General features: G+C 38.6%; 2 protein-coding genes across 3 annotated transcripts; one reads left to right on the plus strand and one right to left on the minus strand.

The window, feature by feature from the left end:
- The first annotated feature begins 56 nt into the window (after positions 1–56).
- On the plus strand, positions 57–7,177 carry LOC5522032 (axoneme-associated protein mst101(2)). 2 transcript variants are annotated; one of them, XM_032367184.2, is made up of 7 exons: positions 57–380; positions 1,302–1,450; positions 1,684–2,259; positions 4,328–4,473; positions 4,816–5,005; positions 5,838–5,933; positions 6,252–7,177. In XM_032367184.2, the coding sequence occupies exons 1-7, from the start codon at positions 319–321 to the stop codon at positions 6,911–6,913; spliced, it is 1,881 nt and encodes a 626-aa protein (XP_032223075.2). In that variant the 5' UTR covers positions 57–318; the 3' UTR covers positions 6,914–7,177. The 2 variants fall into 2 exon arrangements, with proteins under 2 accessions (XP_032223075.2, XP_032223074.2); XM_032367183.2 differs by having other exon boundaries at positions 62–380; positions 4,325–4,473.
- A 1,079-nt stretch (positions 7,178–8,256) lies between these two features.
- On the minus strand, positions 8,257–15,325 carry LOC5522031 (nudix hydrolase 20, chloroplastic). The gene is made up of 8 exons (XM_001641629.3): positions 14,540–15,325; positions 12,550–12,806; positions 12,219–12,282; positions 11,703–11,833; positions 10,651–10,769; positions 10,175–10,307; positions 9,206–9,302; positions 8,257–8,350 (listed from the first exon to the last, which is right to left on the minus strand). Exons 1-8 carry the CDS (start codon positions 14,754–14,756, stop codon positions 8,304–8,306), a joined length of 1,065 nt encoding a protein of 354 aa, XP_001641679.3. The 5' UTR covers positions 14,757–15,325; the 3' UTR covers positions 8,257–8,303.
- Positions 15,326–16,019: the final 694 nt, after the last annotated feature.

Here is a 16,019-nt window from a genome sequence, read left to right on the forward strand (position 1 = left end):
TGTAAGAATTTCTTTATTTTCTTATTATAAGCAGTGAAATGAATCTAAAGCCCCCTCCAGCGTTACTTTTACAATCTTTACTTTGCGAAGAAAAAAGATGGATATACACAGCGCCCTCCGGGTTACCTGTGCTATTGCGATCGCATAGTCTTATGGGATAATATCGGCTCCTTCGCGCCATTTTTTTGATTACGAGAAAGCATTAAGAGCCGCAAGAAGACCATTTGAACAGCGCTTGCTACTAGATTTCACACACCGCGAAACCAAGAGTCTACGTACTTGCTGTACTTGGTCTAGTCTTGAGGAGAAAACTCAAAGATGGATGAGGAAAAAGTGAAGGCGTTTTTGGTGAAGACGATCAAAGGATGCAACGACCCTGAGTAAGTAATAAGTTAAACTGCATTTTTATGATTTTGTAAATGTGTTGAAAATTTTAATCCAAGTCAAGGATACAAATAGTCGTAACATTACATTAGCCGCTCAGCGCAGTAACTCGTCAGAGGGAGTTTTAGGTTAAAATCACAACGAAGACTGGCCGAATGCATTCTGTCTTGCCCCTTTCCCCTCCCCCCCCCCCCCCCCCCCCCCCCCCCCCGCCATCTGCATGACCTAATTCTTCATAAACTAGCATACTGTATTTTGCATCCTTAGAAAGCGGGTGACAGGAAAAAAGGGGACGACTATACTTCCCTGTCACTGTTATTAGTACCATTTCCCGGCTGTTGTTTACCCCAAAACCATTCCCTTCCATAGCAACTCAAAAGGATTAAATTGCCTAAATTCAATTTAAATTTAAAAAATCGAATGCAGTCATGATTGGGTTTGTTTCATTTGGGCAATGAAGCAAAATCATCATATTGTAAACATGTTCAGAAAATCATAATGGTGTTTGTTTGTTTGTGTATGTTTCATTTAATTTGATTTTGATATTTTGACGTTGTTCAATTTTATGTGATCATTTATTGTGGAATAGATGGAATTTATGAATACAAAACAAATAAACTATCAATTGTTTAATTGCAATCATATCTGATTGAATTTACAAATTCTTTAGCATTCAGGCACAATCAAATCCAATCATATGACTGTGTTTGATTTCCAAACATACTAACTAGCTACTAAAGACTTACTCTGCTATGACTAAAATCATGTTCCAACCCAAATCCTGTTTTCCCCTGGCCAAAAAAAATAAGGTTATATCATTTTCCATTCTGGATGACATGCTTGTTATTAGGGTCTAATATTGGATTTTATCAATTTTATCCCTATTGGAAGATATTAATGATTTACTGTATTTGTAGGTCCCTAACAGCCAAGATGCTTCGTAACAAGTATTTGGAGCAACATGACATGAAGAGTTTAGATTCTAAAGAAAACAAGAGATTCAAAATGCTGGCGGCCGATGTATTTGTTGGTCTTATGGAGAACCAGGAAAAACATGCATCTCCAGGTATTATAAATAGTATTAGCCATTAGCAAGGTTCCAATTAGTACCTGGATTATCTTAGCCACTCCATTGTTATTTGCTTTTTTTGTTTGGGTTTTACTTACCAACGAACTTCTGACCAACAGTAATTAAAACTAACTTCTTAAAACTGTGTATGGTGGCCATGGTAGTGAGTTGCTTATAAAAAGTATAATATGTTTGCACTTTAGTGTAAAGATCTTTTTACTTTTCCTCAGATGAGAAAGATGAAATTGAGAATGCTGATGAAATAGAGGAATCAGAAAAAGAATCAGAATCAGAAGGTCCAGCTAGTGATTCTGAGCAACAGGAAAATCTGACAAAAATGCCTGATAGAGAAGCAATTGAGTCTGATTCATCAGAAAGTCTTACTCCTGTGAGAAAAAGACAACCCCAAAAAAGAAAAAAGGTTCAGTCGAAAACAAATAATAAATCAGATAATGAGGAGGAAGATGAGAGGCAAGAAAAGAAAATAAGAAAACAAAAACAAGAAAAGAGAAAAAGGAAAACAGTTAAGGCTGATTTTAATTCATCTGAAGAAGAAGTGAGCAGTCAAAAAACAAAGGCATCTTCTAGAAAGGACCAGAAGAAAATGAATAAACAGATGGCAAATAAAGGAGAAGGTGCAAAGAGTAAAAAGAAAACTATTGAATCAAATTCTTCTGATGAGGAGGGAGGTCAGGTTGCAGAGCTAAGAAAGGGTGCATCAGAACAGTTTTCTAAGAAAAGTGAAGAGAGTGACCAATCAGATGATTCTGGGATTGTGAATGAATCCATCAAACAGAAAGCTAAAGGTATCAACTTTTTTTATGTGCTGATCTTGATGAGAATATAAAAATGAAGCAGGTGATACTTATATTTGATTTTTTTGAATTAGAGGCTTCCTTCAAACATATGTTAATTAATTAAACTATAAAACAAATGGAAAATGGGTGAAGATGGACAAGCAAAAGACATGAGGTCCCACCAAGGCCAACCCAAAACTCCAGATATGCAGTTTACAATAACTGCGTTATACAATGAGACACCACTTTCGAGTGGACGTGGGGGGGTGTAGGTGCCTTTTGCTCATGTCTTTATGCTGTTTTCTATTGCTATAGTCTAAATAAAGATATTGGGTCGAACATTACATACAATATTGACAAGATAACTAGTGCATGGCACTAGATAAACCACAATTTCATACAATCTCAGTGGGTTCCTAGCATGCTGATCTGATTTTCCCTATTTAAGGGTGTACTGACATTAGTGTTGCTCAGTGACGACATTGCTACGCGGGTGGCATTGAGCACGGGCGTACATAACACGGAATTCGCCATTCGCAAGCTTTCTTGAAATAAAAGAAACAAAAATAATATGCACTCAAAGTTCACAAAAAAGGATGTACCTTATTTCCCATTTTTGTAAAAACAAACAAACATTCAGCGTAGATTTTCAAGGCAATGTTTTTAAAGCCCAAGTTTTCAATTTTCACTATATCTACATGCGCTGCAAACACCGGTTGAAGATGCTCGCGCACAAACTGAAAATCTTATTTCAAAGTAGCGCGCGCTGTACCCGAATTTATAGAATACTATTTCAGTTTTGATCATGACATGATGGATAACGTTCATTAGAAGTGTAAATACCACGAAACACCATTGAAATTTGTGTTTAAACTTCATTTCAATTTAATCATCTGATATATCAGCATGTTTGAGCAGGCTGTCTGGGCACGCGCGGGTTTGTTTTACTTCCAGTTATGCATTTTTTTAAAAAAAGTTTAGTATTGTCGCCAAATTATTTCAAAACGTTTTTTTCATTATTCCCTTATTATTGATGTTGAAATCTTCTTTATATAGCCAAGCATGGATTTAGCGTTAATCTAACAGAAACGGAAATTATATGAAGTAATCTAGATTTCAGGACCTTTGAAAAATCGTCAAAAAATAATTCCTGTATCATTTCTAAAACGCATGCTTAGCTTAATACGCCCATCTCTCTAGATTCATAAAACGTATTCAATATTTATTTATAGAGCAAGTTTACTTGAAATAGTTGCTTTTTCTGTATCTATAATGTCACATGATGACGTCACGGGATAATGTTATCAAAAAAAGTCAGCACACTTTTGGTGATCAACTTAGCAAATAAATATCAGACCCTTATTACTTTCTACAAGCATTTTATGCTATATTTAATTTTCCTTAGCAACAGATGTCAGTACACCCTTAAACACTTATATTATAAGGGCAAAATGCATACCTACCTACCTACCCACCCACCTACCTACCTACCTACCTACCTACCTACCTACCTACCTACCTACCTACCTACCTACCTACCTACCTACCTACCTACCTACCTACCTACCTACCTACCTACCTACCTACCTACCTAACTAACTACCTACCTACCTACCTACCTACCTACCTACCTACCTACCTACCTACCTACCTACCTACCTACCTACCTACCTACCTACATACATACATACATACATACATACATACATACATACATACATACATACATACATACATACATACATACATACATACATACATACATACATACATACATACATACATACATACATACATACATACATACATACATACATACATACATACATACATACATACATACATACATACATACATACATACATACATACATACATACATACATACATACATACATACATACATAGTGGTGACTCAATGACACTTTGCCAAAAGTTGCTGTATTGCTGCAAATCACTTATATAGAGGAACCCTTTCCCTTATTTGATGTATATTTTTGATTACTCATTTTGGTCATGCAGTCATTTTGTTTCAAATTCAATGTACAGTATAAAAAAGTGTTGTTTTGTTTTAGAAGTCAAGAAGGATGAAAAGGATAGCAATGATGAAGCTGAAGATGACAGTGATGATGACAATTCTGAAGACGATCAACCCTTAGACAACAAACCAGAATCTCAGGAGGAGAAAGCTGGCCATCATGATAAAAAGATGAAGCAGAAAAAGGTAAGTTAAAACTTAATAAAAGATGTATAGTCTTGAGCATAAAGGGGTCTTTTATTAAAAAGACAAGTACAGAATATAGTTGCAAAAGTTTTGTTTTCTCCCTGCAAATTGATATCCTCCTGCGCAGAGCTTTCTGTGTCGCTGGTTTACTTTGATGTGGAGCAAAGTAAACGAGGGACACAGAAAGCTATGTGCAAGGGGTGAGCAAATGACTGTTTTGTGTTCAAATGTAAATAATGTCAAAAGAGTTGTTGTTCGCCATTCTATTTAAAAATAAAAGAAGATTGAAAGCTAGGCCAGGAACCAAAATATGTAACTTTAGATGTTTTACTTTATCAACAGTCCATAAGACCTGAGGAAAGCAGTAAGTCTCTAAAAGAGAAAGAAGACAAAGCTCTTGAGCATTTAAAAAAATACTGCCGAGCTAGTGGTTTGCGACTCAAGTACGTCAATGTGCTCAGTGGCTGCAAAAGCATTAGTGCCAAGAAGAGAAAGCTAGAGGAGATACTACGTGAAGAGACAGGAATTACAGGTGTAGTATGGTAATTGTTTTCTTATTTGGGGATAAACAGAAGCTAAAGTAATTCAACGGTGTGCACCACTCACTCTATGTTGATTTTTTGCCGGTCCACACACAAAACGTTTTCAACATAATTTAAAAAAAATAAGATTAAAATTTAAGAAAAATGTTTTTTCTTTATTTTTATTTTTTATTTTATTTGAGTTTCTTACAGTATGTCATATGTATTGTAAACCGTCCTTTAGTATTCCGTATCTATAGAATCTTCGTACCGTAAGTGATTAATAAACGCCTGGGGCGTCAATTGAATTTCAATGGTATGAGGGGGGGACGCTCAATAGATAGGAGGCGTTTATTAGAGAGGAGGTTCTTAACAAACTATAAAAATATAACAAACCCAAGTCTATTCTCAGTCCGGATCACGTTAAATTATAGCCTGCATAGCAAGGGTTTCTTGACGTTAAGCAAATCTCACCCAGTAGAAGCCAAACTCAGTTTAATTAAATTTGATTTATATGTCCGAAATTCCTATGTCCTTTGTTCTAAAGCTGGGATGGAGGGGAGTGTTTGGGGATGGAGGGCTTTGGAGGGGGTACGCTCGTTAGAGTGGGGCGTTCATTACAAATTGGTAAGCTAAGGGGGGGCGTTTTTTATATAGGAGGCGTTCTTTAGATAGAGGGCGTTTGTAAGATCATTTACGGCATATAACAGAGGATAACGTAGACTCATGTGTCTTAGATTAAAGTACTGTATCATAGTAGTACAGTACTTCTTCCCCCTAGCCTTTTGTGGCTAATGTTGAGAGGATTCATAATATAATCAAATAAAATAATTTTTTCCGTAGGCAGGATAACTCTGGAGAAGTGTAAGAAGGCGAAAGAGAGTCGAGAAGAGGCTGCAGAACTAGCTGATTTAGATACGTCAAACATCATCACCTCAAGTAAGCAACATCTCTTGGCCCATAGCTAACCGAAGAAATACGGTCAAGTTGGGTTGTAACAAAAATAAGCTTCGTCCAGTGTTTGTTTTGCAATTAGAGTTATCAACACTTGCGCAGCTAGGCGCGCGGATTAGAAAAGCTCGGATTATGAAGGGTTTTATGTCGGTCGTCGGGGTTATTGTTTGTAGAACAACCAAATGCTTTCCGAGACCCAAGATAACATAAACACATGACGCGTAGCATAAACAATGTACTTTCTTTTTATTACAAGCCTCACTTGGCTTGTGTTCTCTTGAACTGACATTGCTCTTTTGGTAGGTTCTGGGCGCAGACCCTCGCGCCGTTGTACCCAGCCCCTCGCGGCTGCCACCACCGGTCCACTCCAGATCCCCTCACCCCGCACATACAAGGAGAAGTTGTTTAGTGGGCTGAAGGGGATCGTGGACAGTGAGGAGAGTGACGAGGATGACAGGGGAACCAAGGTAACTTCACGGAGGGAGGGTGGCGGAGAGGCAAAGAGGAAGCCGAAAAAGCGCATATGTGTGTCCTCAGATGAAGATGATGTAAGTCCAAAAAAGGTGAAAAAGACTAATAAAAAAGATGAAATGATAATGAAGAAAGACAGCGAAGATGATGAAAGGGGCGAGGAAGATAATGATGACAATAATAATGACGATGGTGATGATAATTATAATGTTGATGGTGATGATAAAAATGAAATGGAGGAAGACAACGGTGGGGCAAACGACGGTAAAAGTGAAGAAGATAGCGAAAAAGAAGTTCCCATCAAAACTAAACCTGCTAAAAGTAAGAAAGCCTTCAAGTTGAAGTCGGACGATAGCTCCGAGGACGAAGGGTCATCTGACGACGGTCCACGTGGAAGTAAGTCAAAAAAGCACAGGAAGCGATGTGTGTCTGACAGTGACTCTGAACTGGAAGATAGCCCCGTTGCTCCCAAAAAGAAGAAAAGAAAATTATGAAGTTTATAGCAATTATGCGTTTTAACGTCTTAACTTTTAAATATTGTTGTCATGGATGACAATTGAAATTCTGAGAAAACATTTCTGGGAATTGCTTGATTGTCCCGTCTTGTTAGACGAGTATCTTTAGACGATGCATATATTTGATTAACGTATTTTTATCATTTTCTTTTAAAAAAAGGCATAAGTATAGACATATGTAAATATTTTTTTTTTACATTCTTTATTCGTGTTAAGAAATAATAAACATTGTAATAACTATAACCTGGATTCATAGTCATAGCTTGTAGGCCGCATAGTCTATTCTTTCTTCCCCTTTTAAATATATACACTGCAATTCGAGACCGCTTAGAAACTATGTATTCGAGAATTATTCGCCAATAACGAAGTGGAGAGTGGTGGTTGGACTTTTCTGAATTTTTGTGCAATTCGATTTTACCTACTGTACATATTTTCCCTAAAACGAATATAATCTTTGACGATAGAATAAGCAATGCTCTCACTAACACTTAAAGTATATCGCACTGCGCGCTTCAGATTTACTGCTAGTGCTTCTTGTTGAATATTTTTTATTAATTTTATATATTGTAAAGATGGAAATTTTCGCACTGCAATGAAAATAACGGAAAGAGTGATAAAAAACAGTCCGCCCATGTCTATGGTCGAGAATATTCACGTTAACCCTAAATTTCACCGCTTTACTGTTTGTGCGGTTTCTTCACAAGTACGTTTAGCCTTTATAGTAGGTGTGTAGACTGTCACGTCTAACGACTATTTTGGGCAAGTCGGCCATGTCGGGACTTCACGGAGATTTCGCACGTTGTTTTTGGCTTATGACAAACGTAATTTGAATAAGTTTTTCACGTTTTAAAACTATGTTGACGGATTATTCCGAGTGACTACCATCATGGAAATGAAAATTAAAGCAAGCCACTATAAAAAATAGGGGCCTCAATTCATTTTAATTTTACACTAAAAGGAGGTTAACAGGCCATGTCAATTCGATGATTATGAAACAAAGCTTATAGAATACAATATTATACTAATGACTCAGCAAATGTGCAATCAAAAAGAGTGTTTCTCTTGGTGCTTAGTTCTTTGCTCGATACGTGGGCTGTTAAACTTACAGACTTTCCAAAGTCCCAACATGGTCGCCGCGGTGCGTGTGACTGTTTAGCAACCGCAAAGGGACAGGACAGGTTTTGCCCTAACCTCCCCGCGGTCACTCTTTTTCCCTTTGCACGCTTCCCTATTTCCTCACTATACCTTATCCTAATGCAAGGATTTCACTCCTATCCTTTTACTCGGAGATCCAGCGTTCCCTTTCCAGCGTGATTTTTTTCTCACGGCCAAACAAGAGAACGCTGGATCCTCGAACATGCACTTGCTGCTAATGAGGTCGGTGGGACCACCAGATGAGATCCAGGTAGTGCGGCTCTGTTGAATAGATAAAAAAAGCTCAAACAATTACAACAGAGATCTAAAACCGGATTCATGCGTCGCGCTCTTATCTAGGCAAACGCAATTACTTGGATTTACCAAATGAACACCTCAAAGACTGAGTTAGTTATATTAGGACGCGCGCTGTCGTGGCCACCAAGCCCATTGGCACGCGAGAATAGTAGTTTTGATAAACAGTAACTTAATAGCTATAATACGAGTCGTCCGCCGTATTTGTGCACTAAACACATCTGCTACATGGTGGTTATTTTGCAACTTTCAATGTGGTCACGGTAGCGCGCGTGGCAGTGTAAACTCAGCACAGCGCTGAGAATCGTCGATCATCCACTCCTTTGTTATTGTTCACAATTTAAAAATAAAACGTTTTTTTCTTTTTTTTTTTCTTCAAAATAACAATTCGTGATTGAAGTCTGATAGTTTATTAACCACAATCGCTCACAACCTAATGAGCGCAATTGATTTAGTGCGACCCATGAAATAGGCCTTAGGACTAAGCAACCTTAACAGAAAATGTGGTTATCATAATCAGGAGCGGATCTAGCTTTTCGCTAAAGGGGGGGGGGGGGGGGTTGGCTTAGTCAAAAAGGGGGAGGGGGTAGTTATTTTCTGTTATATATAGCTTTCTGGCAGCCCAAAGGAGGGGGGGGGGGGGTAAACCCCTAAACCCTCCACCTAGATCCGCTACTGATAATCATCATTAACCTGATTTTATAGTTTCTTCATTGCTTTCTGGTGTCCGTGGGGCCACATACCTATCACAGTTATCGATAGGATAATAGCACAGCAAAGCTCACACATCTTTTGAATGAAAATGTCCTCATGTTTACGTACCTGTTTGTGGATTTATCTCACCATGTCGAATCAGGAAATCTAGCACGACCAGCGCGCAGTTCGGTTTGAATTCATTCGTGATTATCTTTTCTTTGACCTACCGAAAAAGAGTTGTAGTATTGCATTATCAATTATCCCTTGTAAAATCATCTTAGGCTAACTTTTTATCTTAGGCTAGCTTTTTTCAGCAGTGTGAAACAGTACATGACATACCACAGGCACCGAAGGCTTTAGCGTCCCGTGCTTACTCTAATGCCTGGTGCACACGAGTGACATAATGACATAGACGCGTGCACCCTTATATTCATATGTTCAAGTGTGAACGCCCAACATAACATAAACATAACGACATAAGAGAAAAATCATTTTTTTTCTTTTTCTTTTATATCATTATGGCCATGTCGGCCTTAAAAGAGTGTGCGCGCCTACGTTGTTATGTCGTCATGTCACTTGTGTGCACTAGGCATACGTAGGTATTTCATGGGTAGCGCCCTAAGGCATCTGATAACCAGGAAGACGCACTTAGTGGAACCCCGTTAATAAGGGCATCTTTTGGGACAAAAAGAACTCATCATTACCGGATTAGCCACATTGTCATCAGTTTACTTCTGGTCGATTACGTAACAATCTCCGATGATTTTTAACGGAAAACTCGAAAAATATTTCAAAATATTGAAAGCAGTGTGTCTATTGGAAGGTTCTTTGAGGATGTGATTGATAAATTAGAGCGGATGGCCTATTAGATATCTTGGATTCTAATAGATTCTTTTGTCTTTTAACAGTTGAGGTTTCCGTTGGACCTACGGAAGTAAACTGGTGACAATGCGGCTTTAAGGGACTTCAGGGTTTTCACTCCATGATGGAAATTCCGTGGGGGATCCTTCGTTGGGGGACCTAAGTATTGGACTTTTTTGGGTCAGAGGTTTTACTCTTGCGCACACAAATTTCCATTTTTCGGAACATGGTTACCTTGTCAATGGGCCAGCAGTAGAAATCGCTCACTTCCCCATCATTCACACTTGGTGTAAAGTCCTCCGGCAGACAAAGATCGTAAATAAATTGCACCCCGGGAAAAAGACCTTTCTCGGTCTCGAACGTAAAACTGCAAGAAGGATATTGCATTAAGATAAAACTATTTCCAAGAAATAACAATGTGGATGTTTATCTCGAAACGCAAATATGTGTATTAAGGACTTCTGAAATTTCTAGCACTGGATTATTTAGGCGGACATACTTTTCATGTTCACTTTTGTAGAGCTAAAAAGGATACTTGAGCTCAAACGATATCCAAAATAGGTAAACTCGAAGAGCTAAGAAATCAAGTACTTTTTTCTCATATCTTCTACCTGTGAATCCTAGTACTAGGTCATCTACGCCCTAAAAGCAAGAAACATGAGGTGTTTTGCCAACCTTATTAAGCTTCCTTTGTGTCCCTATATTCTCACCTAACTGAGCCAACGGGCACCGCGTGGCGCGCAATGTGTTCTGGGACTGATGCCTCTTCTTTACATTCTTTGATCAAGGTTTCTGTGATTGTTGAGCTATATGTAATGCCACCTGCAGCCTGGAAAAGAACATGGAAATTGTCAACATTGCTGATGGTCATAATAATGTCCTAAAGAAAAATATCCCAAGATGGCCTGACCAATCGGATGCGAGCCCGAATGACAAATCTCAACCGAATTTTTGTTTGTGATTAGGGAGATAATTGGCGGCGGCATGATATGGGGGTCGGAGTCGGGAGTAGTACACTCTTTTTTATGAAAACCTTTTTAATAAAAACGTCCAGGCTGAGATTTCGCCAAATTCTAAGAACATGCCGAGGCTCAGATTGCAGAAACATTTAATTTTTTAGTCCTGATGCGTTCTTAAATGCAAAATCAAATTGTGCTTATAGCAACAACCTTATTATTGCTATTGATTATTAGCGTAATTCTCTTTTTGATAATTCATTGAGTATTATATTTTTATATACACTAAAATTTAAGAACATCGTCAAGAACATATTCAGCCTTAGATTGTCCCAAAAATAAGAACGGCCGCTGGTAAATTGGACGTTCTTATAACAAAAGAGTGTATTCAAAGTTAATAGTAATTATTTTTGAAGAAACTGAGGCATTTTGCGCTCAAAAATTCAAAACTTCTCTTGAAAAGTATGCCCCTCTAAACTTGTCAATTTAACTTGGGCCAGTAAGTCCTTTTCATATAAAAATCCAATTTAAATTTGTTTCTGCTTTTCGGAAAACTCCTTACGGCTTTTAGGTGTTTACGTTTTGTAATATTACGTATTATATGTTCACGTATGTTCACGTGTTTACGCTTTGTAATATTACATATTGTGTATGTTAACGTGTTGTAATATTACGTATTGTGTATGTTAACGTGTTGTAATATTACGTATTGTGTATGTTAACGTGTTGTAATATTACGTATTGTGTATGTTAACGTGTTGTGTATATTAACGTGTTGTAATATTCGGTTTTCCTTATGGCGTTACCATCTGGTCCAGCTTGCCAGGCCCGGTCGGTTTGTTGGCGCTCCGCCTCGCTATCCACATGTACAGATCAGAGTTAGCCTTCCTGAAGTAACCATTGATGTGAACTCCGTATTGTGTAACTCCCAATAAACCTGTCACCCAAGAATAACGTTACTACAATTACAGTATTAATGGATATCGTCCAGCAATACTAACGCATTAGCGTCGGTAGAATTGTCACCTCGCCATATTTTAGGGGCATGTAGCCTCCTCCATAGGCGTCTCGAGTGATTTGGAAAAAAGGCTTTTTTTTCGAAATCGGGCTTCATGTGGCGTGTTCAAGAATGAGTGGGTTCTGGTTCAACTTGCCACAGGAACCCAATTCATAAAAATACCGAAAAAGGAAAAAAACTCTCATGCCGCGAAGGTGGCTAAGGGACATGGTCACCTCGGCATCTTCAAGGGACTTAAAGATACGAAGACGGCAACGCGGACTGTTTCAAAGAAATAGCGATGTAAATTGAATTAAATACTCACAGGCGGCCGACCGTTCGATTTTGAAAAATTTTCTTTCGTTGAAAGCTCTTGATACAGCAAATTCCTTGTAAACAAAATAAATTGCAATGTGAAACAGTAGTGAAAATATTTTTTGGGGGAAAGAGGGGTGAAGTATCTTGCCTATATAACGAACGGGACACTTTTTTTTAAACGAAATTATCAAATTGAATTTAATGGCAAATGTGGAGCTGCTTTTAAATGGTGCATGACTTCTTTTGTTTTGAAGATAACATTCTTCTATTACACAGGTCCGTAAAAGCTGCCGTTGTAAAAGTGGTCACGCATTATTTTAACCGATGTTTCCCCTTACCTCTTCCCGCCAACCCCTTAAAGTGACAAACACGTCATTTTTGCGGAACTCTTCCATTACGTCGTTGACGCCTTTCGTCCTCTCCTCGAATGTTTTGAGGCTTGGGGCCAAGGTCACGTGTTCAACAGAGCCGTCGTCATTCATGACGATTGTGAAAACGTCTGGGTGGGATTGAAGGTGTGGCATGACACGTGGTAGAACCGTCCCGACCCGGGTTCCCTCTACCAAAAATGGCTTGCTTTCTGTGTGGGATGAGCCTGAGGCAATAGGGCAAACCATTAAAAAAATTCAGGGACTGTTACTACCAGCGGGTTCTCCACTACCGTAAGCGGGGAAGAATGAATGTCGAAGGGAGGGCGGGCGGTGGCGGATTCGCCGCTTGGCCAATTATTTTAATTCAAAGGATTAAGGATAATTTTTTCAAAAAGTCAAACCCATGACCTGCCGTGCCTCAAACTTGCCGTACCAAAGCAGTACTATCATTTAGAATGATATTGCTAGACAATTTGTGCACATGTTTAAATGTAACCCTATTTAAGTAATTATAATTGTATCGTGTCATCTCGCCCCTCAAACACACCTTTATCTAACCGTGGTCTTTGCCCTTACCTTAGCTGTACAAAGCCGCACCATTATGTGTCTCTACGGGGGTCATGTAGAAATTATCAGAAGATTTCACCACATTAGATTGGTGAGACAACAGACGAAGAACAAGAATACAATGGAACCATGATATAATCTAGCCAGTCCTGTTAGGCCTGTGTTACCTATGTTTGCCACAGGAAACCGACTTACATACTTTCTGCTCTTTGGGATTCCTGTGGAGGAGGCTACCTCTCCCACTTTTCTATACTATATACCTATACTTCCAACGGATTATGTTGCCTAATGAAATTTCAAAATCTGCTGTTTTCAATATTCGCTTTTTTTAGCTTGTTGCAAGCGCCCGCTGTTCTCACTGCGCGCGGGCTCGTTTTATGGAGTGAACTTGTGAAAAGAAAGAGCTGTTTTTAAACGCGTGTCTTTGCCCGCGGTCAAATTTCGAGATATTTTCTAATATAATATGAAAGTTCTTCACCTATTCTTCATCTCAGGATAAGTAAAACAAGTTACTGGATTTTGATGCTAGGGGCACTTTAAAGTCGATCATCGCATGCCTTCCTGAATACCAAGTTTGTCGGCTTCCACCTTAAGCTATGCCCTCGGGCTTCGGGCTTTCATGCTTGGTTTTTTATTAGAACATATTACACAGGGTATCTTAGGTAGTTCAGTGAAGCCACAATTAGAGCAAACAACCTCGATCCAGAGCAAAACAGTTCAAGTGCCCTTCAGGTGAATAATGGTCTTTTGCGGCACTTAGGCTAGACCACGCCCATATTGTTAAAGAGATACTAACTTAATTAAAACGGAAGGCTTATGGTCATAGTAATTCTAGTGTGGCTGTTATTTTGTCTGCGATTTTATTAGGGCTTTAGAATACCATGTCTGTGCTCGCCTCTATGAGGTGTTAATCAGGATAGGACCGCTGTCGGCTTGTTTGCCGCCATCCTAATCTGAAATTTGTTAACCGTATCGACCAAGTGCATGCAATGCCGATAACATTCGGACCAGAACAAGATACGTTCGCATTCTAGCACGACATAGAACAGATATTACCTAACTGAATCACCTTGAAATCATTCTAACAAAATCCTGTCATAATCTAATTACAAATAAAATTATCTTGAGCCACGTCATTTTCTAAGTCAACTAGCAACTGAATGAATTTTTTTTTTTACTGCTGCTACTATTGTCTTCATGGGGAGATGTTGAGAACCTGGGGTGCAATCATTATGACGGGCGTAGTCTATATTCGCAGGGTGCACTACACGTTTTTAAATTCTGAACCAAACGCATAAGACAGAATAGAACCCGATATGGAAATTAATCTAGCTTGTCGAGCTCGAAATGTCGTGACCACATACACGATTAGAAATATGATTAACCTTACCCTCTGTATCATAGAACTTGTTCAATCGAGTACGCAATATATTCAACATGTTTTGGGACCACGAAGACTTATTTTCCATCGAAGGATAAGTTATCTCTCGGAGCAACACAGAATGGGACCCCTTTTCGTCTTGCTTGCTCTCAGGAGACGTCAAACGGGAATTATTATTGTCGACATGGTCTTTTCTTTTAAGGTTCCTCAAGCGTTTTACTTCCATGGTTTGGAAATGGAAGTCTTTCCTATCCAGAGTAGGCGGTCGACAATCTTGTTTTCAAGTGTACCAGTAATTAATGCTTGTGTGGTTTAGCTGGGAATTCAATTCAATATATCTTCTCCTTTGCGGTAATTACGCGAATACGAAAAGTCAATATTTTACCAGCACATTTACCAATCTGTTGCGTTTTTCATAAGCGCGAGCCAATCGAATTGGTGCGATGCTTTGAAAGCAAACAAGAGTTTTCCGTATTTCTTGACCCAAATATCCGACGATTCTTGATTAGATATCACAAATCGGTGACATTTTTCACGTTTACTGATCATCGCATTTTATCATGCATTCGACAAAATGTCGGTTTGCGTTTCTGGTTGATTGGGGCAATCGAACAGACGTTGATAAGACATACAATTACTTTTTGCTGACGTCTTCAAGCGGGAAAATCCAACCGCGTCACTCAACAGGCGATGATACTAGTTTTGACGTGACTAACTCTGTTAACCCAAACTCGGTATAGTTTTGTCTGACGGTTGATAATTTTGTCTGAGGTTGATATTTTTTGAAACATAGAAGTGCATAAACCGTAACATAATACTGAATACTCTACAGAGATCTTTGTGTTCCTCTCCCCCTTCATTACGCAAAGGGGCGAGGGAGAAAAGTAGTGTTGTAGCCAAACTAGTTTTATGCAACTATGTCATCCCCTGTTCATTCAAACAAAGAAAAATAAAGCGTATTATATATCTATTTTTTTATTCTTGTTTTCATTTAGGCCTGATTGCTACTAAATTACATTTTTCAAAAAACAAACTTTTAAGTTCAAAAAGTTGAGTCGTTGAATTTTCTATTCGCTTATGGACAAATCTCTTCCCTTCTTTTTTCCCTTTTATTTTTAGCTGTAATTCATGCCCCAGTTTTCTATGTTAAAAAATGTATAAATTGTCTTCGACTGCCTTTTTTACTTGGGTAGGTGCGAAATCCTAGAAAGTGGACCTAATTTTACTAAAACGTAGGAAGAAACCACCGGACAGCCTCTATCTGCTGGTGTGCGTCGGACCTTGTGGTCTGCGTCGACAGTTGATTAATTAATAAAACCTTTAAAAGAAAAAGTCGACAACAACGCAGAATTAGATGCCGACAATTAGATGCCGACAATTACAATTACAACTACAATTACAATTACAGTTACACAATTAGATGCCGACATTACTAATGACATACAAAAACGAGTCACAGCTTACATTAACCGCACACAGAGGAATAATT

The sequence above is a fragment of the Nematostella vectensis genome, chromosome 10, assembly GCF_932526225.1.
Source record: "Nematostella vectensis chromosome 10, jaNemVect1.1, whole genome shotgun sequence".
NCBI classification, from domain to species: Eukaryota; Metazoa; Cnidaria; class Anthozoa; order Actiniaria; family Edwardsiidae; genus Nematostella; species Nematostella vectensis.